Here is a 26,400-nt window from a genome sequence, read left to right on the forward strand (position 1 = left end):
GGGGAATCAAAACTGAACACGGCCATGTCATCTCCTATGAGGCAGGAGGACACCAGCGGGGAATTTTTATGACATTTCCTCTGTGTCACCTGCAGAGACATCAGCCAGCATTGTGTCTGGCCCAACTGAAAAGGCTGGCTGGCTGCTGGACAACTGGACATACAGAGAGAGAGAGAGAGAGAGAGAGAGAGAGAGAGAGAGAGAGAGAGAGAGAGAGAGAGAGAGAGAGAGAGAGAGAGAGCAGTAGTCTTCACAGTGACCTGATAGTTGCTCACTCTTGGTTTACTCATTTTGTTTGAACAGCAATGTCAATATCAGCATTTGCCTTGAGAGATGCATTTTGCATTTATAAACAGTACAATGGAGTACCACACATGCATGCATTGCATTTTTCGCTTTTGATGTATGAAGGTTTGTTGACATTCTTTAAGTGTAACACTTTTATAACACTTGATGTGTCACAACATTATTGTATTTCTTCTCCCGTAGCCTAGTGTGTCCGATGCTCTCCTTTACATGTATGTCAGTAATTCAGTGTATAATGTTTCTTTCTCTTTTTCATTTCCATCTCAATATACAGTATCTTTTTGACAGTTGTCACGAAGACCCCGCCCATTGCAGCCGAGAAAGGGATCCGATTGGTTACAGGACGTGACGTCTGACGCACGTTTTGTTGTGGAGCGCGCCAAACATCTCACAGAGAGCAAGACAGGCATTAGAGAAACTAGTTTTACCCACAAAAAAAACCCCATCTAATTTCGAGCTATCTTCACAGTTACGGCACATATGGCGTCTACCAGCAAAGTGCCATTACAGGCCAGAAATTTACCATGGTGAGTTGAATGTCGAGTGTGTTGTTTATCACACAGTGCTAGAAAGTAGCTGCTAGCCCATCTATTGGCCTGCCTTGTATTAATGCCTATTGAAAATGCTAGGTAAAGTTAGCTAGCCAGCTAGCAGCTAGCCCTGGACCTTTATGTGCTGTTCTCTCGTATGGAGAGAACGGTACGCCAAACTTTGTTTAATACTCTGTCATTTTAATGTTGCCTTGCTTATCGGCCAAGGTGCATACCCTGCAAATGTGATTCAGTACCTCTCCTGAAGCGATAGGAACCACTCTTCATTTCGGCATACATATAATATATCAAGCAGCACTTAGTTCAATCAACTTTCAGCTTTTAGAATTGCTCGCCTCTGACTCCTTAATCTTAAATTACTTAATCTTCCACCAAAATACTCCGCGGTGGGCGGTAGCGATTACATTTTTTGAAATAAAGTGCTGCGTGGTGGATTATATATATATGCCGAATTGAAGAACGGCTCTTAATAATTCAGAAAAGGTCTTAAATCATATCTTACGGGGTGTATACTTTGGCCGATAAGCTGGTCCACATTAAATTGGCAGATGTTTGAAGGGAGTTTGGCGGTATGTTCTCTCTATACCAGAGAACGGCACGTATAGTGGCTAGCGAGTAACCAGTAACGTTAGTGTTGTTGGATTGCTGTTCATACCAGTGAACTCCTAATTAGCTGTCCTGACTCTGCTGTATTTGCAGTTATTATTGCACTCTAAACATTGCCAACGTTTGTCATCTAACAATCAAAATGTTTCTGCTCCATAATCCAGGGTTGAAAAATACAGACCACAGAAACTTGATGATCTGATCTCTCACAAAGATATTCTAAGCACCAGTAAGTAAATACATTGCCACAACAACATGTAATCCTCATTCCTCAAGCACTCACTCAGCATAAGTTTCCCAGTTTCTTTATGTTTTCAGTCATAACTTGACACACTTCACTACTACCAAACTACTAGATGACATGCTGTGTCAAAAGATACTCCTCCATATTGTAACCCTTAAGTCTGTCTCCTTGCATTTCCAACTTGTCCTGGTGTCTTTAGTCCAGAAGTTCATCAGTGAGGACAGGCTCCCTCACCTCCTGTTTTACGGCCCTCCTGGGACGGGCAAAACCTCCACCATCCTCGCCTGCGCCAGGCAGCTGTACAAGGACAAAGAGTTCAACTCCATGGTGTTGGAGGTAAGCACCCAACATTTTCTCTCTGATTTAGGGAAGACACTGCATGGCTCTTTGGTTTTTATATTCATGTTATTTGTTTTGTAGCTAAACGCATCAGATGACAGAGGTATTGATGTAGTCCGCGGACCCATTCTGAGTTTTGCCAGCACCAGGACCATATTCAAGTGAGATCACTCATCTATTCACAATACTCGTCATTCAGTTTGTTATAATTGCTCTAATATTGACAAGATCCCTTTTATCTTCAACACCTAACCACAAGGGGAAATTATGTCAACGATTGCCTTTTGTGTTTTCCCCCTTATCCTCCAGGAAGGGCTTCAAGTTGGTGATACTGGACGAGGCGGATGCCATGACCCAGGATGCCCAGAATGCATTGCGGCGAGGTAAGCCATCTGCTTGGCCGGGCGTCGCCTGCTGTGTGCCACACGGCCCGCTGAGCAGCCAGACACTTTGGCTGAATTACATTGGCTCTGCTCGTTACAGCAGAAAACTCATTTAAAAAATCCTGTATGAATCTGAGGGCGAGCTAGCCATTGATGAATTAAAGTGGGAACATTTTACTGTGCTGTTGTAAATCGCATGTTACCTATATGGTTTTTCTCAGAGAGGGTATTTGTATGAAATTATAATCTGATTATAATGTAATTGCTTGTAATAGTTCTGTCTACTGAGCAGTTTTTTTGGTTTTTTTTTCAAATAAGCTTATGTGATCAGATTATATAACCTTCAGTTCACATGGGATTTACTAAGCACTGCAAGGTTACAGCAGTAAGTTGCAGCCATGGAGAGAAATCAAAGTGTTGTGCTTCCATTAGATGCAGTCGTGTGTCATGCTTTATGAATTCAGCTATTCCAGGGACAGAAAGTCAGTTTGAAATGTATTCATAGAGGGTTGCACGATTAAAGAATGTTGAAGTTGCAATATTGACATTTCCAAATCAATTGCTTTTATTTTGTTTTAGTGAAACTGGTCAAATTCTAAGCATTAGCACTCTTTAATGCTGAGAAAGAAATTATATTGTAAAAACAAACTGTCCGCATGTATTGTAGTCCTAATATTTGGCAAAAACAATAGCTATGTAATTTTTTTGTCAATATGGTGCAATCCTATTTTTCTGCTAGATACTATTTGGTACTAGATGGATTTGATATTAGATACTAGATGGATTATCACTCTACATTATTGTGTGCTTATATACAAGTTTTTGTCAATCACAATTCTTAGCTACATTCATTTCTGACTTGTGCTCTTCTCTCTCTCTCTCTCTCTCTCTCTCTCTCTCTCTCTCTCTCTCTCTCTCTCTCTCTCTCTCTCTCTCTCTCTCTCTCTCTCTCTCTCTCTCTCTCTCTCTCTCTCTCAGTGATTGAGAAGTTCACAGAAAACACTCGCTTCTGTCTGATCTGTAACTACCTGTCCAAGATCATCCCGGCCCTGCAGTCGCGCTGCACCAGGTTCCGCTTCGGCCCGCTCTCCCAGGACCAGATGATCCCGAGGCTGGAGCACATCATCCAGCAGGAGAGGTGTGTGTGTTTGTCCATCTGTATCTGTATGTGGCTTTGTTGTAGAAGGGATTTAAAGGTGCTGTGTGTATTTTTTTTAACATCAATAAATCATTACCACAATAATTTTGAGACATAAGTATGATTCCCGTAAACAAACAAGACCATCAGCAAGTAGATTGGCCGCTTCTACCGGCCTCTACACTGCATTTTACATCGTATGCCACGAGGTTGTATTTCCTTGGAAATCTGCTGTATTGCTTTACAGTACAAAACAGGAAGAGGGCGCTGTTCTTCCAGAGCAAACGGAGCTAAAGCTTTGAGAGTTTCTTGCAATGGCAGATGGTGGAAGGAGGGAAAGGCCGATGGAAAAAATCACTTCCAATATGTTTATCCTCTTCAGAAAGAGAAAACAAATGCAGAGCGGTGCCGGGGAGGGGGGACAAGTAGCAACATCCTCTTTAGGATCCTCGTTAGGAGGTGAGGGATTTTATGGGAAATGTGCTCTTCATTTTGAGGAACACCAGCACTAACAATAGATAGAGGCTACCAGTTTTCTCAACCGTGGTCTCATTTGTTTACGGCAATTATACCAAGCTATGACAATTGGACAATGATATATTGGTGTTTAAAATGTTACTAAAATACACACAAATTGATCACTGAGATGGAATATGAAAACTGCGACTCCTTCTAACTCTTGAGTGTGGCAACACACAGAGATTTACATCTGTTTGATTGTTGGTTGGAAGAGGCAGTCTTACTTTCTTTCTTTGTTTTGTTTTGTGTCAGTATCGACATAACTCCAGACGGAATGAAAGCCATCGTGACCTTATCATCAGGCGATATGAGAAGATCACTCAACATACTGCAGGTATGGCGAAGGCTGATGATGCTCATTGTGAAGCATTGAGTCCTGTTGTGTTGTCTAGTTGTTCCTATTCCAACTTCAGCTTGAAGTTTCATATTGTTTTACTCACACTGGACTGTGTGAATATAACTATGAATCAAATCAAAAGAAATTAACAGACTCGGGGCAAAAATGCCCTTAAGAGTTTATAAAATACCTGTCAAAATTAAAAATTAGGCGACCAAAAATGCCCCCTACAATTTTGACTACCGTTTTTTTGCATAGATGTATCATAGTCACATGAAAGCAACTGCTGTCCTCCATGGGTCGCTGCAGGTGATATGTGGCCTATGACTGGGAAAACAATCACATATGCAGCCTGAAGTGTTTTTTTGTTTAGAAAATTATCAATAATGCAGCCTGAAGCAGTGTAAATGTCTCTGTTTAAGTGATGGTATCTTATGATTTAAAGTAAAGCCAATCTTAGTAGTATTAAGTGAGTGTTCTAATGCTGCAGTGTTTGCCAATATGCAATGGAAATGCATTATTTCATAGTTCAATAAAATTGCCCCCTGAAAAGGATCAAAATGCTCCTAAAAATCAGATCAACTGGGCAACAAATGCTCTTTGAAAAACAAGTTAATTTCTTACCCTGCTATGAATTACAGCTGCAACGATTAATCGATTAGTTGTCAACTATTAAATTAATCGCCAACTATTTTGATAATCGATTAATCGGTTTGAGTAATTTTTTAAGAAAAAAAAGTCAAAATTCTCTGATTCCAGCTTCTTAAATGTGAATATTTTCTGGTTTCTTTACTCCTCTATGACAGTAAACTGAATATCTTTGGGTTGTGGACAAAACAAGACATATGAGGACGTCATCTTGGGCTTTGGGAAACACTGATCGACATTTTTCACCATTTTCTGACATTTTATAGACCAAACAACTAATCGATTAATCGAGAAAATAATCGACAGATTAATCGACAATGAAAATAATCGTTAGTTGCAGCCCTAGCACCAATGTCACAAAGACAAATTCCTGTACATAAATTGTACTTGGCGAAGTAAATACTCCTCATTTACAAAGCCTGCACACTTTAACATCAGCAGCAGAGATTCACCTGGCAGTCTGTACCAACTGAAGTCCACCTGTGTGTTTTCAGAGCACCAGCATGGCGTACGGGAAGGTGACCGAGGACACGGTGTACACTTGCACAGGTCACCCCCTCCGCTCGGATATCGCCAACATCCTCGACTGGTCGCTCAACAAAGACTTCACCGCAGCGTACAACCGTATCCTTCGCCCCGTCTGACTCGCAGGATAACTCACGCTTTTAGCATTAATGTAGATTAATTACTCTATTTAACATTGTATATAACATTTTAGTCTTTTTCCATCTTGCATCCATCACTGGAGAAAAGTCCAACCTCCTGAAGTAGATGCTCTGATTTATATCCAGTGGTCATGGAAAACCTTGAAGCTGTGAAATTCAGGCTTGGAAAAGTTACGGGAAAGGATACATTTTAATTCACGTTTTAATGGAAATTTACGTTCTTTTAAGTCTTTTTTTTTTCTTTCAAGTGATGTTTGTCAGGCTGGTAGAACTGTAGCTAGCCAAAACAAGACTTTGGACATTCAAATGGCTTTTAAACACAGCAGTGTAACATTTGAACATACAGCAGACGATTATCCACGGAAACTGTGATATACATGATTGAATATTAAGTCAGGAATTTGATTAGTAAAAGTGGAAGCCTGAAAAAGTTATGCGATGTGCAGCAAGGTTGCCACACTGATCTAGAGAGGTTTTTTTTTAAATGTAAGACGGGTTTAATTCCTGTTTAGTGTGAATTCTCGCTGCTCCTTAGCACCTTCTTCACAGAAATCCTTCAGCTGAAGACGTTGAAAGGCTTGGCCCTGCATGATATCCTCACTGAGGTTCATCTGCTCATACACAGAGGTAAAGTCTTCTTCCAGGCTGATGGCTACGCTTACAGACTTTTGAATCCATTCCTGTGAGCCATGGGCAGCTTGCATCCAACCAGCGATCTCTCTGAAACTCATATTTAATGGAGCAATATACTAAACTTTTACTAAAGATGTAGGTATACAGTGTAGATGCCTTTGCCATCTGCATTTTGACTCTAAATGTTTTCCTGCTCCTGTTTCCTGGGAGACCCCCGCACCCACCCAGCACACACATACACACACACAGTTGCTATGGCTACCGGCACTCTCATTGTAGTGGGAGTTGTGTGCCACTGGTAGTGTGTGTGGCTCACTAAAGCAAAGTTTTAAGGAAATTATGGAAATGACTTTTTGTGAGGTTGCCTTGCTTTAGGGTCATTCTATTTTTTTTATTTTTTTTGTGTCCATTGTTGATTATTTGCAACTTCTAGTCTAATCTTCTTATAGTAATTTGGCACCGGACAAGTATGTGCATGTTTTATTAACAATTTACTGTTTTTTTTTCCCCCCCTTGCAGTGGACTTTCCCCCAGCTATCCGTATGGGTCTGCTCATCAAGTTGGCCGACATTGAGTAAGTGACATCACTCGCTCCTCCTTCTATACATGCACAGTAACAGAAATGATATGCTTGTTATATATAGCTTACATCAATACAATGACATTCAAGTGAGGCGTTATTCTCAGCTGCACACCTTTAATTCATTCATTAAAGGCAGTGGTTCTCAACCTGGGGGTCGTGAGATGATTTATGGGATAGGGAAAACATATTTCTACTATACAGATTTGTTATTATGTGTATTTTTTCAGATTTTTCTCTAATTTTTGCTTTTTTCTTGTGAAATACTGAATAGTTTTAAGCCTCTAGGCCTCTGATAATAAATCAAATGAAACAACCCGAAAAGAAAAAAACTGAACGGTCGCGAGCAGGCATTGCTTCCTTTTTAAGGTGTCACAAGCCAAAAAGGTTGAGAACCAATGATTTAAGGCATCAGGATGAAGCTCCTCTCGCTCTCATCATGACCGACACACGTCTTCTCCTCAGACACAGGCTGGCCTCGGGAACCAATGAGAAGATCCAGCTGAGCTCCATGGTCGCAGCTTTCCAGGCAGTCCGAGACCTTGTGGTCAGCGAGGCTTCCTAAAAAAAAAAAAAAAAAACTGCTTCCGACCGTCTGCCTCGAATGCAAAGCGCGGCCCGGTGAAGAAGAGGAAAACGATCGCGGGTTCATTGGTGGCTGCCATCGCTTCTGTTTATGCTACAAGGAAAAGGAGTGGAGCGTATCTGTACATCCAGTCAGAATTTGGGGTGCGAACAATGGCATGTTTTGTAAAACTCTTGACCCTTTTGAAGGAGAGATTTTAGTTTTTTAGGCTTGCCACCCTCCACAGCTTGGTCAGAGAGAGGATTCGGTGTCTTGCTCAGCAGCACTTCAGCAGGGCGGATACTTCCCGTCACGGAGGCTTGATCTCAGATCCTCTGGCTGAAGGATCGTTTCTCTAATCGCTATCCCACCCTGCTGCTCTGGTCACTTTAACTGAAAAAGTCTGACCAGATTGGTGAAATTCTGACTGTTCCTGTGTTGTACCTCCATTTCTGACTGGATGTGTTTACATGGTTCACTCTTTTTTTTTCCCTTCTGTGGTATGGGGTATAAGCAAAAAGGCGGATGTCTCTGTTCTCATACAAATGCCAGTCTATCTGAATCACTCACATCTGCATACAAATTGGGACTTGTTTCTGGCTCTGGTAACAAAAAATCTAATGATCTGTCCTTTTGGCATAGTGTCAAAATATGGATTTGAAAAACGTCAGATGGTTCAAGGTCAAACATCAGTGTGGGATCAATACATTGTCACCAATTCATCCATAAAAGCTGGTACAGTATGAGGTAAAGAATGAAAAGAAATGCATCAAACCATGTGCCTGTCTGATGTTACTGTTGTGTAGAAGAATACTTGTTCATGGACGTTTGTTTTTTAATCTTTAATAAAACAATATTTCCTATTATTTCCACATTGTATTATTGTATTTACAATTAACAGATTCAAGTAGTAGTGCACACGATCATAGCTATCCCGTTCTAACTATAAACACAAAAATTAGAAAGGTTTATTCTGTATTATGTTGAATATTTACACAATAAATTAATAGTATAAAATTGTGATATACAATGCAAGTCAAACAAATAAACTTGTGTAAATTGAGTCTAATCCCATTACCTTAAGAGTAGTGCAATAAATTAAATCCTTATCTCTGTAGGAATGTTGAATCTAAAGTAGATCTCGGTTAAAAAAAACCACAAAAGTGTGCTAAATACGATATGTGCTCATCAACTTTGAAAACGTTATTTTCAGCAAACTAACTAGGCATTTCCATAATGCGACAGTGTATAACAATCACTCACTGTAAATCTCTTGTTGCATTAGACGCTCCTATTTAATTTTCCCACTCCTCTTCGTCCGAGGAGCAGCAGGTCTTGAGGCGGTCGGGGATGTTCCGGTAGGTGAGGTACTCCAGGATCCTCCTGGGGATGGGCAGCGGCTCCATCTGGTGGGTGGAGACGGAGTGGCGCAGGATGGACCGGCACAGGTGGCACAGGCTGGGCACCAACCTGGGCGCCCGCCAGAACCTCACATGGCCGTCTCTGGTTCTGCCACGACAGGAGAGGAGGAAACGGTCACTGTTACTGTCAGCTAAAAACAGGTGCTAGTGTGAACTCTCAGGCTGGACTTGTCATGGAGAGGTAGCGCTGGAATTAAAGGGGCATTAAGTGATTTATGACTTCTATCGGCGACCAGCAGGAATTGCGACATGATCGGCAGGTGTTTGGCAGAGTCCCCACCCCTCTCACCCCTCCTGTCCCCTTGAATTACGGTGGCCTGCACTGACACAAAGTCACATTTTCACAGTAGAGAAGAGTAAGCTTGTTAATTAGAGCAGAAATTCAGCAGCGATGTCTACTGGAGCAGTAATGTCATGGGGAGTATATCAGCAGCAAGGTGCAACAACGGACACCTAATGCATGCATACTGTTGACAGGGGAGTTCAGTCTTGTCAAGTCATTTCACTCTTTCTTACATAGATTTTAAGCCTTGAAATCTCACTAGCTAGAGAAAAACCTACCAGCGGAAGTAAGTCCACCGCATCGCAGAGGATTATGTCAAATTAAAAGTCCCCCGGAATACTACAGGGTCTAGTTTGATGTTTTTGTACTTCCACCAAAATATCTGTCCAATAGGTCTTGATACAAGGTAATTTGAAACAAACCGGACCAATACAATGTAACAACCTAGCAAACTCTGGTTTGGACTTAAAAACGACTACTACAGTGTGAAAATGCCGTAAGGTCCTCTGGTGCAAGTAAGGAGATACTCACACTATTTTTCTCTTCTACCATCCAGAGTATCGTGCTGTACAATACGGTTTAACTCAGTCAGTGCAATAAAAAGCCAGAATTCTTCAGCTACACAGTGTGCTCTGAGGAGGCGGGACAACCACCGGTGGAGGCTTTTCATAACATTTGTAGCAACAGAATGCTTATCGCCCTCGACCCCTCACATGCTCTTCATGGGAAATACAAACTCTTGCCCTCAGGAAGGCGGTGCAGGATGCTGAACTAGAAAAACAACAGATTCAGGAATTCCTTTGCACCACCCTCTCCCTCTCTGAGGATGCTGAACCAGCACTGGGGCTCAGGCAGATTCCTACACACACACATACTTCAAACGTCAACACAAGTCAGCACAAGTTTTTGTTCCAAAACAAACTACGGGCTGGAAAGTGAAGTCTGAAAGGCAGAAATCTCAGCACATGGCGAGGTAATCGCTGAGTTATTGATGTTGATCGACAATCCTATTTTATAGTAATTTTCTGCTACAAGGCAGTACAAATCTGACTTATTGCCCCTTTAAAGTGTGGTGAGGCGTTGAGGTTCTGTACCCTGTGGCGACCACTCCCCCTTGTGGATGGAAGTTGCAGCAGAGTCCGTTGGAGGTTCGGTCCTCTTTGGTCTGCATCACCATGCCCTGCTTCCCCGGCTTCCAGATACGAAGGGCTCTGCAGACACAAAACATCTGTCTGAAATCTTCTCATTCAGTGCAGGAAAAAGTCTTTTTGCATCCTTAAGTGACAGACAAGACTTCCAAGAGAATATTAACAAACATCTCACCTGTCCTCAGTGACTATTGCCAAGTGCAAACCATCGGGAGAAAATTGTATTGCTGAGATTTGGTTTTGCCCGTAGATTTCACAGTAGTCACTGTGGATAAAAACAACATTGTAAGAATTTTTAAAGCATTATATTCAGGAGGATTACAGTCAGGAATCGTGCAGATGCACATCACTTGAATACTGAATCTCACAACATAAACATAAATAGAATGAAAATATAATGCAGGGACAGGTTGCACTAGTTGGACACAGGACACCTGGACATATTTTCAGATGGTAGAACAGATGTAAATAGTGATAGTGGCAGTGTTGGATTTAGCTGGGTTCCAGCTTAATACTTAACTTATTTACACCTGGGTACTCTTTTATCTAGCAAGTTAATGTTTTGTTTGGAAATGTTCAGGGACATAGTGGAGGGTAAACCCACCGAAACTCAGTTTACCCCTGTTTTATTTGCACAATAGATGAATCTTTTTAGACTGATATAAATCTTAAAGAGACAAATTCATAGTATACATCATCGTAAGTAGCATCAAACTGATGGAAGTTATATGAGGATAGGGTCTTTCGGGGATAAAAAGCATATTGATGCATTTCTGAAACTACAATAGATTTTTGTTTCTATTGGTGGTCATTTGCCTTATGGAGGTCATATTTTATCCACCTTTTATTTACCACTGCATCACTGAATATATTTAGCTACTAGATAATATTTACTTATTTTATGGGAATAGAAAATCTAAAACTTCTAAAAAAAAATCTGTTTCAGAGTTCTTAATGTAGAGTTTTTTCCTGCATTTGGAACTAATGTGAAGAGATCGCCCATCTGTGCACAAGTCACTACACTTTAAATTCATTGCGATACGCACCCCCTTCATTTCACAAGTATACATTTTGGCCAGGCGCCGCCTGGATAACAGCACACAGAATCACTGCAACGAAGGGAAAACGTACACCAGAGTGGCCAGTTTCTCCGCAGTGTAAGGGTCCCAAAGGTCGATCCACCAGCTGGAGCCGCTGAAGGCGGCGGTGGCGAGCAGCGCCCCGTCAGGAGAGAAGTCGCAGGAGGCCAGGAGGTAGAAGGTCTTGTGAGTCCCTCCTGTCAGGTTCCTGATGAAGGTGTATGACCGCAGGCTCCACAGACACACCATCTGATGAAGGCAAAATCATTCAGGCTTTATGAGTCATTGCTGTTACAACCATTAAAGATTCTGTTTTTTTTTTAATTTGGACTAATGGTGTTGATGGGGTTTAGTCAAGGCTCAAAGTTATTTTGCCATTTGTTAGCTGCCAAACATGTAACAAACATTTTTAAGTGTGATTGTGATCAGAATATCACAATGTTGTGCTGTCTGTCTTCACTGGTTTTTCTCTGTCTGCAAATGAGAACTTGTCAAATTAGCGGTTTGCAACTTCTAGGAGGTGAGAACAGCTGCCTGGTGCTCCAAATGTCTCGAAAGAAAAGAACCGGGGATATCGAAGAATCAAACACCCAGCTCCTCAAACACTCTGTCAGTCTCTCAACAACCAGGCCCGGGAGCAGATAGATATAATCAGATAGCTGGGATCTCCAGCACATTAAAGGAAGGAGTGGTCTTTTAAGAGATATGTATCTTTGTTGAGCCTGTGTGGACTTGTCATTCAACACTTACAGTTATTAGAAAAGCGGGCTTGTGACCAGAATCTCACAAGGTTCGAATTCTCTGAGAATATTTGCAGAAGTGAATGACCGGAAAAAATTTAGGAAGGGAAAGGGAAAAATACACCTTTCTTATCAGCCTAAATCATGGAGTGGGGCTGCAATAGAGAAGAGCGTCCCATCCCCTTGAATTGAGACACACTAGTGATTCGCCCTATTTGCCCAAATGAAATCCCTGGTGTCAGGTATGGACACTGGTGCAAAATCTCAGCACACAGGAAGAGATCAAGTGAAATACCATTACAAATACAAAACTTGCTCCCCCTTGACTCACCAACGATGGCTAAAACTCTTCACCACTCCCACCAGCCACTAAGAAGACGACATTTAGGTCAGAGGGGTTCACAGTTTACTGACATCATGTTACATGCTTTCTGGGCTTTGAAGTCTTCAAAGTTCAAACAGTTACTAGTTCAGATTTTTAACCCCCAAATGCTCCAGAGAGTTGCTCAGTGGCCAACAACACAAGACTGTAGTCCTACTGGGAAGCTGCCAGGTGTGAATGTGTGGAACTGTATGAGTGTAAAGCCGGGTGAGCCTGAAAAAAACACTTCATGCATGTCCAGTCATGACAAAACGAGGATCTCTTCCAACCACAACCAGGTGAGAGGTGCAATCCTGATTCTGTATCACAACACACACTTCCCCCACCTCCCATTATTTTGCTTTTTTTTTTTAATGCTAAAACATAATAGAGAAGGTCAGCAAACTGGAGTGTCATTACATTTGAAACTCTTACTGATTAAATAACAGAAAAGTTACATAAATCAAAGACTGTAAAATAAGCAATAAAAATGGAGCTCAGGTCTGTAATAAAGACTTTGGACACTTTGAAGGTTTGGAAGCTTAAACTCCAACTCATAAAATCTAAAAAAAAAAAAAAACATGTCCTTCTGCATCTTAAGAGGTCATATTCTGGATGGAGATACATATTTTTGGTGATACTGTATTGATCGCCGGTTAAAGGACTGTCTCCCTACTCACTATACAACCTTGCTTCCCCGAATGGAAAACAATACATTTTTCCAGGAGGCGAAAATGTAACTCACTCTGTCAAACCTGCCGACCGATGCGATCATGCTGCAGTCTGACGATATGCAGCAGCAGCTGATCCAGTCTTTATGGCCGGACAGGACCTGCACCTTTTTACCTGCAACAGAGAGAAAACATGCCGATAAACTGAAACAGACTGAATAGAAAGTACGGTCGATACAAAAAACACGTTCATTCTTCATAAACAATTGCTGGCGTAGGTGAGATAAAAAAAAACCTAAGGGATTAAACAAACAAAGGAAACAAACATAAAAGTAATACACACACCCTATAAAAAACAATTGAACCTTTTAGTCAAAGAGATTTTTTTTTTTTAATCAGCCATTGTACTTGCAGTTGTTTCATCTATCCAAATCACTTGCACTGTGAATTTGAAACCCTCCCTGAAAGTACACAACTTCTGTTTTCTTTAACTCTGAATGCGCACACCACTCCATGTTGTGTTATTATAATGGGATCTGAAAACACCACTCATGAACTTGAAACGGATATAATTAGTTGCCTTCAGGATTCAGCTGCTGAGGCGGTGGTGAACACGGACCTTCGAGTCTTTGTTTGGTTTCATCGCACGACTGACTTTAGTAAACACACACAGCGTACACACACACCTTTCTGAGCCAGGTCCCAAATCCTCAAGGTCTTGTCGCGAGAAGACGACACGAGGGTGAGCTTCCCGTTCTGAGGGAAGACCAGGTCCCTCACGATGCCCTCGTGGCCGTGGAGATCAAACAGAGCATCACCTGAATGTGCAAAAAAAAACAAAAAAGCAATTTAAAAAAACACATAACAGAAATCAGCATAGCGAATATTCTTTCCTGGAAAAACAAACCCCCCACCTGTCAAGACGTTCCAGATTTTGATCACCCCATTCTCCAAGCCGGTGGCCAGAAGCAGGCTGTTCCCTTTGGACGGGACTTTATTTGGACGCGCTGATGCTGCTGCGGATTTTGGCGGTCTGGGTCCGAAGGCGAGCCCCCACACCGGGTGGCCGCAGCTGAAGCTCTTGTCTCCTCTGTCACTTTCGCCATCCTGACTCTCTCTGTGAGTGAGAAGAGCAGCGAGAAGCCTGACAATATAAGAAACTGAGACATGGAGGGTGGGGGGGGGGGGGCTGGGGGTGTGAATCTGAATGTGTGTAAGTGATGCTGCCTTCATGCGCTGTTGGAAATATTGTAAATACGAGTTCAGCGTTCCTGTGAACGACCTGACAAAAAAAGGCGGAAAACATAGAAGCTGTGTCAACAATTGATGGTAAAAATTTTGCACTTTATGTTATTTTTTGGCCTGCTATGTGAATGAATAATATTGTAGTATTCTTCTATATTCACTCTTTGTTTAGCCTAACTTTTAGTTGTCATGCATATTTGTGAATACTTAGAGGTCGTTCTCTAAGCTACAAATAGAACTTAGCCTAGAGTTCATTTAAAAAAATTTGGCCAGTAAATCAATTAAAATCGTCAATTAAAAGCCTGATGCTGATGTTCTCCTCTTCATTCTGCTGCTGCAGCACAAAACAGCTCTATGTCGCTCGATTTCTAAAACAAAATGACAGCAATCAGATAAAATTGTACTATTACTGCCCCTAGGTTTTACCTGTATTTTATTCTTAGCTTTTTAGCATTTTTAAATTATGGTTGCAGACAACGATTATCTATTATGTTGATGACTGTGCTATGATTTTCTAGTGAGTGTCCTATTTGTCTTGTCTCTCCACGGCACAAATGAAGTTCCTCCTAAAAAGGATCGATGTTGTTATCATTTCCAACCAGTAGTACTTGAATGCGCCGTATTTACGAGTGGGGTAAATATGAACGCGAGTGGTGTTTACGACTTCGGAGCTCGGAAGGAGGAGTTTTCGAGGAGCACTTGAAGGCAGCATATATACGTGCAGGTAATCCCTGATGTAAACCTACTCCGAGTCAAGAGGCCAGGCGACCACCCAGACAATCCCGTGTCCCATCGACCAGGCGAACCAGGCTCCGTCCGGGGAGAAGTCGACGCTCCAGGTCTCACACCCCGCCCGACCCTCCAGGGAGGGCGGGCGCCTGGTTTTCAGCTCCAGGATGAGTCCCGGGTCGGACGCTGGAGGGAAACGCCACACAAATTCATAAACACGGTGTTTGAGAACGGGATGAAATGTCAATATTGTACCGAGCTGCCCTTCTCTGACACTGACAGATCATTTCCACACAGCACCGCCCCGCTCCGTCCTGCTCCCTGCTGCGTTACCTAGATACCGCTGACGAGCCAGTGTTATGTAGCGGATATATTACGATGACAACAGGACTACGCTCACATATTACACTCAAAATACACAATTAAGTAGTGATTATAGTCCTATATGTGACTTACATGTAGGTAGACCCGCGTTGTTTACCGATGAACACATCGTTGCCAAGATAATGACCGTTGACAGCCGAGCTTATCACATTCTTCTTCTTCGCGTTATCGCTGGCTAACTTCCTGAAATTCTCCTCCCTGTTCCAGTGCAACGAAACCATAGAATAAGAAAGGCAAGAATGAGCAGGTCCGGCTAGATATACCCCCCCTACACGGGAGTCACTCTCTGTGATGTTTGCTATCTCAAAAATGTGCGAGTCGGAAGCAAAAATGTTCAGCTGATTTCCTGTTGTCTTGAGTCACTCCCATCCGATTGGCTGCATTGTTGTTGAACTCTGTCACGTTTTCTGTTACGTAACCTCCCTAAAACCTGGCCCTCCTCTTATTAAGTAATATCCCATATCCATTCTTTTTTATTTCCAGGGTTGGCAAACACGTTTGAACTGGTTGCACGTTTAATTATTAACCAGTAATGTAATGATTAATAAAAAATGTTGGTAAACTATGACCTCCAGTGGTGGTTATCATAAGGCAGACAACCACCAATATGAACAAAAATCTATTATTCTTTAAGAAAAACAGCTTTTCCCCCTTAGGAGACATTATCTTCATATTACTTACATCAATTTGATAGTGCTTAGTATGATGTATACTAAGATTTAATGTCATCAAGATTATTTCTGCCTAAAAAGGTTTACCCTCAATTGCATCCCAATTAAAAGAACTTTAAAAGGTGAATGACAAAACACATTTTTAAACTTATTCCTTAATATCTTCAGCAAGACTAGACCATTCTAATCAAAGATAATCTGTATACAAGATGCCTACAGATTAAGATGCAGATGTAAATCGAAGAACAGCAAATAATGAACCAGAGTTACGATGACCAAAGTTATTGTTCCAAAACCTAAAAGAAGCAGTCACATGTTTTTTTAAGCAACTCCATTTATGCACATCAACATTAGAACAACACATTCAAATTGCTGTACAAACAAATGGCATCAATCATAGAAATAAGTTTACAAAAAAAATGAAAAAAGACATTAAAATGTTCTTTACATGCGTCTTCCACCAATTCTGTTCACAGTCTCATTGGGAATAAATGTTGTGTACCTATAAAACATTTAGCTAAAACCACCCAATACCTAAAATGTTACAAGATCCACTTGTTCTTCTGTCTGTACAGTGTCTTCTTGCTGCTGCGGACTCGTGTCAGCCACGTCTGCGTCCTCGTGATCGCCTAAAAAGAAGACATTTTACGCTGCATTTCATATAACAAAACAATTTCGCCCTTCGTATTTATTCACAAACTAGAAAGATCAATGCAAAATGCCGTGATTATTCCTCACTGGATGGGATGCGGTGTATCTGGACGAGCGTTGTGTGGTGTCCGTTGGTGACGGGTGGCAGCCTGGGCACGGCGTCCTGAAAGATCTGCTCATCGTCCGACTCCACCAGACTCAGAACGTCTCCCCTGTCTTCCTCCATCCGCCTGGAGAACAGACGGATTATTGTTAAGATTACTGCTGCAGGTCAAGTGTCACGCTGTATGGATGAACCCTCTAATGGTGATATTCAAGGAAAACTCCTCAGATACTTTTACACTGTTATATATCATCCATCTGCAGAGGTGTGACCAAGTCAGCTTTGTCCCAAGTCAGTCTCAGTTTGTCTTGGGGCAAGTCTCAAGTCAAGTCCATGTCATTAATGTCTGGTCTCAAGTCTAAATGTAGACCACCAAGTCAAGAACAAATCAAGAGTCCAGTATCAATTCAATATCTTAAAGAAAACTAAATATCTAGGACTTTTCAATGCAATATGGTTTTAATAGGATAAAAACTTGGTAAGAGCCTCATGAGTTTGATTTCTACCATCAGTTTCAACTTCAATTAATTCAATCATTCCATACAAATTCAGTTTTGTCAAGACTTTAGAAACCTTTTCAAGTCTACAGTCAAGTCCCAAGTCACCAGAACCCAAGTCAAGTCAAGTCTCAAGTCTTCTCTTCATGCATCAAGTTTCAAGCGCTTAAAATTGTGACTCGAGTCCCCACCTCTGTCGATCTGTGATGTTCAAAGCATTCCAGGAGTTATTTTGTGATGTATGTGTTGTAATTTACATTTTTAGTGAACCCACTTTCCCCTCAACCTGCCTCATCTGCTTCTACTTCAGTTAGTGATTTCCTACATTTCCCAGAATGCCTTTCGACAACCCAATGAGAAGTGGCGTGATATTGTTGCATTCAGTTATGGGTTATACATATAGGTGGAGAGATTAATAGTGATAGCAGTAGCATAGTATGAGCAACAGAGTGAGAGTTTTTCCAGTCGAGAAAAGTGAGTCGCCCCTTACGCAAAACTCTTGTGGCTGCAATGCATTCTGGTCTATTGAGGCTACTGTCAGTGGAGAAATTGGTCTCTCTGCCTCTTCTAAGATGGATTTCTCCCTGTATGATTGTTGAACGTCTCTTGGTGCAAAATGGCAGCTCTAGAAAGAAGCCCTCGCTCTTTGATTCTGAGGAACTGACACCAAAACCTGACGTTTACTGTTGATATTTTAGATCACTGAAACATTTTCTGCTATCAAACAACATTGTAGCTGCGCTGGAAATATCTCCACATGACGTCACATTGTCTACATTTGGCCAGTTATCCGCATGAATAAGAAAAATACACCACCAAACAAGAACATGGGCCCAGAAACGCAAGGTACATTGACAATAGCTGTTTTCTAACAGTGTTAAAGTGTCTTAGGGTGGATGTTACTTTGACAATAACCATACATTGTGTGTACTGCATTAGTAAATGTGAGATACTCACCCAAAGCCACTCCCTGCAATGGAAACATGAACAGCGAATTGTGAAATCAGCATTGGTGGACATTTCTGATTCATACATTTTGTGAGTGACAATGCGTGCTGTGACACATCTTGGATTACACATGCATTATATGAGATTATAACATGATCAAAGAATGACTGATCAAATAATATTCAAACGTCTGTGATATGAAATGGTGCAGGGTCAGTGGCTGCATGCATTTGTGACTTTCATGCTTGTGTTATAAAGATAAACTCTACACAAAAAACGCAAAATATGTTACCAAGACAAATCCGGTGGCGGCTGGAGTACACCGTTTTAGCTATGATGACGGCCGATCCCACTACCAGCGCGGCTAAAAACACACCGATGATTGCTCCTGTGTACGCAGAAGAAGCTGTGGAGACAACACAACAGACAGAAAAAAGCTCATGAATGTACATCTGCAAAAAAAGAAGGGAGGAGCAGCAGGTTTATCAGCATTCCACAGGCGGGGCCTGCTGCACCTGCATCGACTGGCTCCTTCTTCCACATGTCTGCCTCCATTCATATGGAATGAGTCTGTTCAGCTCATTGTGTTTATAATCCCTTAGGTCAGCCTCAATCCCTCCTGCAGGTTCCTACACATTTTACACTTCAACATCATGTACCCCCCCCCTAATCTTACATATTTATATATAAAACTGGTGTTCCATACATATAACTTCCTTGCACACATTGCAATATTCTCTCTCACTCACTCTTTCTCTCACACACACAAAAAAGTATTGTGAAAAAAAACGTAACCCTGCCATATCACTGTGATGCTTGTTTTGAAATGTAATTTTGCAAATGAAACACTTGGATTCATTAAAAAAAAAAAAAAAAATCACATAATCAGCAATAAAATCAGCAATAAAAAGGATGCAAAGGAGGTCGAAAATGTAATCATTTTCGACCTCCTTTTTATTGCTTATTATTTGATTTCTTTTAAATGAATCCAAGTGTTTCATTCATACTTTTTTCTGTGTGTGTACGTTTGAGTGTGTGACCATCGTTCAGACTGTCTGGTTTCTCTATCCTCTCTCTCTTTTTAACTTAGCTTTTAATTAACATTGCCTTTTACCCTTTACAGTGTTTTTAATCTTCTGTTTTTTTGGGGTTTTTTTTGTTTGCTTGTCATTTTATGATTTGATAATTTTAGAATTGCTGTTGTCATTGGCATAGACGGTCATTCCTATGGTAGACTATTTCTGATTTTGAAATTTAATGTAATTCCAATGTAATGTAATGTAATGGTTTTTAATGCATTCACTGCATTAAAACCACTCATTGTTCTAATCAATCGATTTGATATGAAGCACTTTGAGTTCCATTCTATGTATGAACTGTGCACTATAAATAAAGTTCTTATCATCCACACCCAGCCTCCTCTGGTCTCTGACTCACTCTTCACGGTGAGGTAGACTTCCAGCTCGCGGACGCCGAGCGGGTTCTCGCTGCGGCAGAAGTAGACGCCCTCGTCGTCCCTGCTGACGTTGACGATGGTCAGCCTGAAGACGGGCCCGTCCACAGACAGGACGTACTTCGACCCGGGCGCCACGTCCTCCTGCTGGGTGCCCCTCTTCCAGGTGGTGTTGGCGGGGGGCAGGGAGCTGGCCTCGGTGCAGGTTAGAGTCACGTTGGTCCCGTCCAGAGCGGTGACCAGCGGCTCACCTTCAGGGAACGGAGGCTCTGAGGAAGGAGGATGAAACACCGGACTGTGATCAGACTGCACAAATAATGCAACTCTTCCTATTTTAACATAAGCCATTTGGTGGATATTTTTATCCAAAGCGCCTTACGGTGCTATAATGCAGTGATTCTCAACCTTTTTCATATCAACCCCTAATTTAGTCCACATTAGGGCCACGGACCCCCATTTGATTAGATTTCGGACCCAAATCTGAGACTATTTTTATTGTTAGATATGATTTTTCCCAGAATTCCATGACAATCTGTATTGTAGGTAGAGAGATAACAGTGAAACTATGATCAAAATAGTCAATACATTCTCTAATTGTGTTAACTTCTTGTAAATCAAATAATGCTGAAGTTTAACAGTTTGCTGGGGACCCCCTGGAACCCCCTCATGGACCCCTGGTGGTCCCCGGACCCCACGTTGAGAATCAAGGCCTCTAGACTCTGGAACGACCTACCAGAGGAAATCAGGAGAACAAACTTTTTCCCAGGAAACAGCTACCAGACACCGGGTGTTAAGAACAACAAATAAGCTTTCCTGAACTGGATATGGAGTGAATCACTATTGTGCTCTATCAATCAGCGATAGAGAGTAGCAAAAAATGTCTTGGATTATTACTTTAAGGGAAAGTTATGCAAGAAAGGGGTAACTTTAGGTTTCACATGACAGTGACACACCTTGCGTTCAATGTTTAGAATCATTGTGGGAGGATGATAAGGTAATGGCAAGGTAAACAGCACATTTTGGCGCCTTCTCCCTGAGTAATCCTGTCTCATGATAACCCACAGCTGAGTGACTCATTACCTGTTCATGTGTCCTGCACGCAACACCACCGACTGCTAACTTTCTTGTTTTGGCATGGGAGCATGGGTGTGTGTCTTACTGGCTATGTTTATATGCACGCCAGTACTCAGAGCCTAATGTAAACGAATCAAGAGAATATTAATTAAGAGAATTTAGCGATTGAGACAAAGGCCGTGTAAACACCGACATTGTGTTGCTACAACTAAGCTCTCTTAATCATGTGATAAAGACATGTGGAGAACGGCAATATTAGCTGCGTTATTGGAGGATTGTTTTGACATGTAAACACCATACGCTAAACCTGACTAAACCTGTCCATTAGAGATCTGACTAGCTGCCAAACATACAGTGAACTGTTGCATGGTGAAGTTGCATGGGAGAAACAGAAATACAATGGGAGAAATATGACTACAGTTTATGACAGGAGGGAAACGACTGACGCTGCTTGTATAGGGGAGGAGGCACATGGTTATCCAATAGGGGAGGAGGCACATTAAACCGGTAACATGAGGTATCCATGAAAAAAGATGCATGAAAAAGGATTCCTCACAAAGCCTTTCTTTACTAGGTATATAAAAAGCTTAAACAGTTTTTTCTCTGTGTCAAAAGGCCAATAATTATACTACTGAGTGCAAGTAAATGTTGTCATTGATCGTTTCACAGACTCAGGTGAGACCAGGTTCAAGCGGTCTTTTGTTCCTGCTGCCATTGATGTTTTCAACAGTCGGTACTGAATTTTGTTTTGTAATCTCAAAAGCTTTGCACTGTGCAAATGTTTATGTGTCCATTTATTTACTTCAGACTAGAACTACTTTAGACCTGTAAAATGTATTTTTACAATTGCTGTCATTTGTTTTTTGTTGTTGTTGATGTCTTATTGTTACTGTGTATATTTGTGCACCAGGGACCAGATGAATTTCCTAAATGGATAATAAAGTTAAACTTGACTTGACTTGAGACTGCAGCATTTCTATGAGTGTCACAGAGGCTCAGCGGCCTCTTAAGCGGAAAGTACATAAAACATTCAGCAGCTGCACGTCACTTCACCACAACATGCTTACTGAGGGTAAACGAACACGCCTTCTCTTCTCCCGGAGCGAGCGCCGGGTGCTGCGCCGCGCACACCAGCGTCTGCCCGTCGAACAGCAGCGAGCGGTTCATCTTCACCGCCAGGCTATCCGTCACCTCGGACACATACAGATGTCCCTCCAGGTTAGCTCCTTGGCTGTGGTGGTTCTCCCCCCAGCTCAGCGTGGGGGGGGGGTACGCCCCGAGCCAGGTGCAGCTGAACTGGACATGGGACGGGTCTTCTCCTGGCCTCCACATGCACTCAGGGTGCCTCTCTGGGGCATCTAGTCAGGACACATGAGAAATCACAGTCAGGATTTTATTTTTTATTATCTTATCGTTTTTCTTTTGTCATTTATTATCTTTATGTTAAGTGGGCTGTCTGTAAGCTAATGTTTATACGCTTAGAAAATCTGAAGCAAACAAAAAAAAAATGTAATGTGAAGTTGTGGTTATCATTTGAGCTTCAATAAATATATATAAAAAATTAAAATAAAATAAAAGAAATCACAGTCAATGTAATGAGTTACTGTAATCATATTACTTTTTCCTGTAATGGAGTAAAGTAAGGCATTACTGTTCCAATTTCAGTAATCACATTACAGTTACTGATCAGATGGGTCTTAATAGCCTCTTTAACCTCTTTATTGGTGTAATATCTATGGAAAGAATCCCCTAGTCTTATGCTGCCTTCAAGTCATGTCGGAAATATCGGAATTGCGAGTAGAGCGCGCATGAACAAGCCAGCAAAGTGGTAAATAATAATAATAATAATGATAGAATTTAAACCTTGAAAGAAAGATTTAGTGTCTGTCATTATTTAGATACTTCTGCTGGTAATGTGGGCTTAAGAAAGGTTCCACTGAAATAAACTTTATTATTATTATTATTATTATCACAAATTCTAGATCCAGAGGTTTGGTATAAGCAGGCAACACAATAACCAATCTTGCAACTGGAAATGAGACTTCGCCTCCACACACACACACACACACACACGCATGTATGTGTAACACTAGGAAGTTGGCAAAAACACGGAAAATGTTGTGAATGTTCAGAATTCAGGAAGTCCCACCTCTTTATCAGATCATTATCCTGACTGCCAAGTGGCCACAACCCTGCAGCCCCGGACCTGCTGATAACATTGTCTCACTGAGCTTTTCTCACAACAGAACGTTGTGAGAAAAGATGCCGTGGTTAGTTCAAGTCCCGGTATGCTGGCTGGGTGAGACTGGCAACTTTAACAAAACTCAAGTGATGTGTCGGTCAATCTCAATCGAATATTAATATTTAATTAGGGCTGTAGTTCTTGAGTCTCTGTCTTTAGAGTACTTTTCTGACGTCTCGGTTTCGTGTCCATTTTGACTCGACGTTGTACTGGACTTGGTTAACTCAACTTTTTCACGCCTATAAATTTTCGAATAAGATTTTCTCCACCTGGTCCATCTTTGTTTATTTTCTCCCCAGCACTACAAACAATGTACAGTAAGGGATTACACCTGCATATAATATGTAATGGTCCTCAAACTTCTATGCATTAATAATTAGCAAAGCTCCTATGCATCATTTAGTTGAAAGTTGAAGGGTTAAGCTGCTGCAGATAGATCTACAGCCATGTTGATCCTTGAAATCCTCCCAATGAAATGAACTTCCATTACTTTTACTTCCTGGAGAACAGAGTATATTTCATGGTGACCTCATGCTGCACTAGTAGGCATAAATATAATATAGCCCCAACATCCTGTTTCAACAGGAAACGCATCAAATCAAGGAAGTAAAGATGCCATTTCACGGGGTCTTTAAGAAACTCCTTAAGCATTATTTTTTCATTTGGAAAGACGTCCATATGCATAATTTAGTTTTGGTCTTTGTCTCGAATAGTGCTCGATTTGCTCTGGTCTTGACCTGGTCTCGACCCCCTTTGCACCTGGTTTTGACTCGGACTTGACCTGACCTGGACTTGGAACTGACTTGGACCCTACGAAGGAGCTCTTCACTACAGCCCTGTTTTTAATTATTAGCAAAATGTTGCTATGGCACTGCAGGCTACAGGTAAACACCATGCACTCATGATACAGTCAATTTGAGTGTGTCTCTTGCTGCATTGCCCCTCCCTCTCTAATGTGCAGTCCGATAAATGAGAAATACCCTAAAAAATAAGACATATCTCTATTATATTCTGGTTGTGAGTCACCTACAGTAGACGAGCAGCTGTGTGCTCCTGTTGGCTGCCTGGAGAGAGACGGTGTTCTGGGCTCTGCAGCTGTACTCCCCCTGAGCAGCAGGCTGGATGTCCTCTATCCTGAAGTCCAGCCAGGATCCGGCGCCCGAGACCAGGGAGCCGTTGCTGGACGAGGCTCCGCTGAAGCTCCAGGACAGATTGTGAGAGGGGTAGGAGGAGCTGGAGCAGTTGAAGGACACATTGGAGCCCCGGTAGGTGACGAACGTCCCGTTGGGCAGGGCAGCGGCCGGACCGATGGATGTAGATACGTTTTCTGGACCGCCTGAAAGAAGGATATGTGCTTAGTCTCACACATAACCCTGCAGAGTAATCAGTGTTATAGCAGTGTTGGACAGTGACACGTTAGTTTTCTGTGGTAACTAGTGACTTAACGCGTTTTTCAATTCTTCTGCGTTAGTTATGTTTTAAAATTAGGTTACTTTTAGTTTTCTTTTGTATTGTTTCATTTTTTGTTTGAAAATTTTAAAGTAGAAAAAGCATCTCATGCAGATAAAATGATGCCAACTGAAAAAAATGCAATCTATGTACGTTTGATATAAATGACAATAGCTTACTGTTTAAAAAACAAAGCAATAGTCTTGCATTGCATTTTAAAACAATTGTCAACAACACACATGGCAGCACAAGCACTACAAACGTGACTTTGATGGTGGTGAATGATGCCACAGTACTCTACCGAGTTGCTTTTAATAAAGAGTCATTTTGTAACGTAACTAGTTACTTTTTAAGTAGACTCATCATCCCCTGCCTTAGTGTTACTTATCGTCATACACATTATTATTATTATTATACATGCACAGAGCACACTATTCATTCTGGTATGCTTCATAGAGCAGGGTTGTATTTCTTGAGGAAAAAAACACAGGCTACTATTCATAGTATTCCCATGATGTCACATGCATTTCCTACCAATATGGTGCCTTACAATATAGACAGTTCATTGGCTGTGGCTGTCGTTTGATTATAATCACCTGTTAATTTATTACAATCACCTGTTAATTTATTACAATCACCTGTTATTTTCCTACCAAGATGGCCATGTGATGATGTAACAGAATACTACGAATAGGGATCACTATGTCAGTAGTAGCTGTCCAGTGACTTCGGCCCTCTGCAGTGTGTGTAAAGCACATGGCCTGGTCTACCTGCAACAGCATGTCATGTTGAAGAACCAGTTTCAACACAGTGCTGCAAGGAATTACTACCTGAATACCAACAAACATGACTTCCACCAATCTATTCATAGACATCAGACAAACTACTGGACACATGGACAACTGTACTTACTGACTACTTGAAGCTGAACCCTTGCTTGGATGGTGTTGTTAGGGAATGTGGCATTGCAGAGGTAGCTGCCCTCATCACCTTCCACGACTTCCTTGATGTTCAGACTGCCATTATCCAGGACTGTGAGCCGCTGTCCGGGCGAAGGGCTCGGCTCGGCCGCCGGGTGACCGCGACTAATGATTTCTCGTCCATTTTTCATCCACCTCGTTGAGGCCGGTGTTACATTACCGTCGGTGTAACACGGAAGTAGTGCGATGTCGCCCGGCGCTGCTGTAAAGGCGGTTTCGCTGGAGCCTTCACCTGAAACTGCCGCTGAGAACAAGAGAGGAGGGGGGGGACACTAATTTTCAGGTGAACCAAACATCTCGCTACACCTGCGTTACATCTCCGTCTGTCACAGCAGGTAGAAAGCACTTTATAACCGGGAATAGCTTTAAAACCAGGCAGACCAACACTTTATCCCCCACAAAAAAGGTGCACGTTAATAACACTCACCTGTCACATAGAAACACAGTTGTAGAAACGCTGCAGTTGTAACCACCTTCATGTTAACTTCCCAATGCCTACATCGCCTGAAAAGTGAACAAAGCCTTTACAGTCCAAACCTGTCCGACTAGTCTACCAGTTTGGAGTTGTGTTTGTAGAGCAAATGATACACCAGGAACACCAGTCTGCCCATTATAAAATACACCAAACCTTAGGTAGAATATACCAAATTTGACCAAACTGACATTATGGTGACTCCTCTCGCCGCAGACCAGATTTCGCACACTTGCATTATTGTTTACTAGAGCATGCTCATCCGGAAACTTTGGCACTAATAAA

General features: G+C 41.8%; 3 protein-coding genes across 4 annotated transcripts; 1 reads left to right on the forward strand and 2 right to left on the reverse strand.

Moving 5' to 3' along the window:
- Positions 1 to 689: 689 nt before the first annotated feature.
- Positions 690 to 8,380, forward strand: rfc5 (replication factor C (activator 1) 5). The gene is made up of 11 exons (XM_071897701.2): positions 690 to 833; positions 1,628 to 1,692; positions 1,907 to 2,043; positions 2,128 to 2,207; positions 2,356 to 2,429; positions 3,408 to 3,567; positions 4,339 to 4,420; positions 5,566 to 5,695; positions 6,286 to 6,363; positions 6,889 to 6,943; positions 7,415 to 8,380. The coding sequence occupies exons 1-11, from the start codon at positions 787 to 789 to the stop codon at positions 7,512 to 7,514; spliced, it is 1,008 nt and encodes a 335-aa protein (XP_071753802.2). The 5' UTR covers positions 690 to 786; the 3' UTR covers positions 7,515 to 8,380.
- A 144-nt stretch (positions 8,381 to 8,524) lies between these two features.
- wsb2 (WD repeat and SOCS box containing 2) lies at positions 8,525 to 15,864 on the reverse strand. 2 transcript variants are annotated; one of them, XM_071897673.2, is made up of 9 exons: positions 15,648 to 15,864; positions 15,209 to 15,377; positions 14,132 to 14,361; positions 13,904 to 14,035; positions 13,292 to 13,392; positions 11,498 to 11,694; positions 10,542 to 10,631; positions 10,313 to 10,429; positions 8,525 to 9,023 (listed from the first exon to the last, which is right to left on the reverse strand). In XM_071897673.2, exons 1-9 carry the CDS (start codon positions 15,682 to 15,684, stop codon positions 8,810 to 8,812), a joined length of 1,287 nt encoding a protein of 428 aa, XP_071753774.1. In that variant the 5' UTR covers positions 15,685 to 15,864; the 3' UTR covers positions 8,525 to 8,809. The 2 variants fall into 2 exon arrangements, with proteins under 2 accessions (XP_071753774.1, XP_071753775.1); XM_071897674.2 differs by having other exon boundaries at positions 14,132 to 14,334; positions 15,648 to 15,862.
- A 706-nt stretch (positions 15,865 to 16,570) lies between these two features.
- Positions 16,571 to 26,357, reverse strand: vsig10 (V-set and immunoglobulin domain containing 10). Its single transcript, XM_071897730.2, has 9 exons — positions 26,071 to 26,357; positions 25,576 to 25,881; positions 24,245 to 24,550; positions 22,040 to 22,330; positions 19,883 to 20,167; positions 18,738 to 18,851; positions 18,455 to 18,467; positions 16,985 to 17,127; positions 16,571 to 16,875 (listed from the first exon to the last, which is right to left on the reverse strand). The coding sequence occupies exons 1-9, from the start codon at positions 26,120 to 26,122 to the stop codon at positions 16,781 to 16,783; spliced, it is 1,605 nt and encodes a 534-aa protein (XP_071753831.2). The 5' UTR covers positions 26,123 to 26,357; the 3' UTR covers positions 16,571 to 16,780.
- Positions 26,358 to 26,400: the final 43 nt, after the last annotated feature.

The sequence above is a fragment of the Centroberyx gerrardi genome, chromosome 8, assembly GCF_048128805.1.
Source record: "Centroberyx gerrardi isolate f3 chromosome 8, fCenGer3.hap1.cur.20231027, whole genome shotgun sequence".
In the NCBI taxonomy this organism is placed as follows: Eukaryota; Metazoa; Chordata; class Actinopteri; order Beryciformes; family Berycidae; genus Centroberyx; species Centroberyx gerrardi.

Excerpts from the sequence above, each read along its gene's own strand:
- rfc5 (XM_071897701.2), top strand. The coding sequence starts at position 787 with ATGGCGTCTACCAGCAAAGTGCCATTACAGGCCAGAAATTTACCATG. Across the intron at positions 3,568-4,338 it reads CACATCATCCAGCAGGAGAG|TATCGACATAACTCCAGACG; the intron begins GTGTGTGTGTTT and ends GTTTTGTGTCAG. Across the intron at positions 6,944-7,414 it reads ATCAAGTTGGCCGACATTGA|ACACAGGCTGGCCTCGGGAA; the intron begins GTAAGTGACATC and ends TCTTCTCCTCAG.
- wsb2 (XM_071897673.2), bottom strand. The coding sequence starts at position 15,684 with ATGTGTTCATCGGTAAACAACGCGGGTCTACCTACAT. Across the intron at positions 11,695-13,291 it reads CGGTCGGCAGGTTTGACAGA|ATGGTGTGTCTGTGGAGCCT; the intron begins GTGAGTTACATT and ends TGCCTTCATCAG. Across the intron at positions 9,024-10,312 it reads GGGGGAGTGGTCGCCACAGG|AACCAGAGACGGCCATGTGA; the intron begins GTACAGAACCTC and ends CTGTCGTGGCAG.
- vsig10 (XM_071897730.2), bottom strand. The coding sequence starts at position 26,122 with ATGAAGGTGGTTACAACTGCAGCGTTTCTACAACTGTGTTTCTATGTG. Across the intron at positions 24,551-25,575 it reads GGTTCAGCTTCAAGTAGTCA|GCGGTCCAGAAAACGTATCT; the intron begins GTAAGTACAGTT and ends TCCTTCTTTCAG. Across the intron at positions 18,852-19,882 it reads AGTCTACCTCACCGTGAAGA|CTTCTTCTGCGTACACAGGA; the intron begins GTGAGTCAGAGA and ends TTGTCTCCACAG.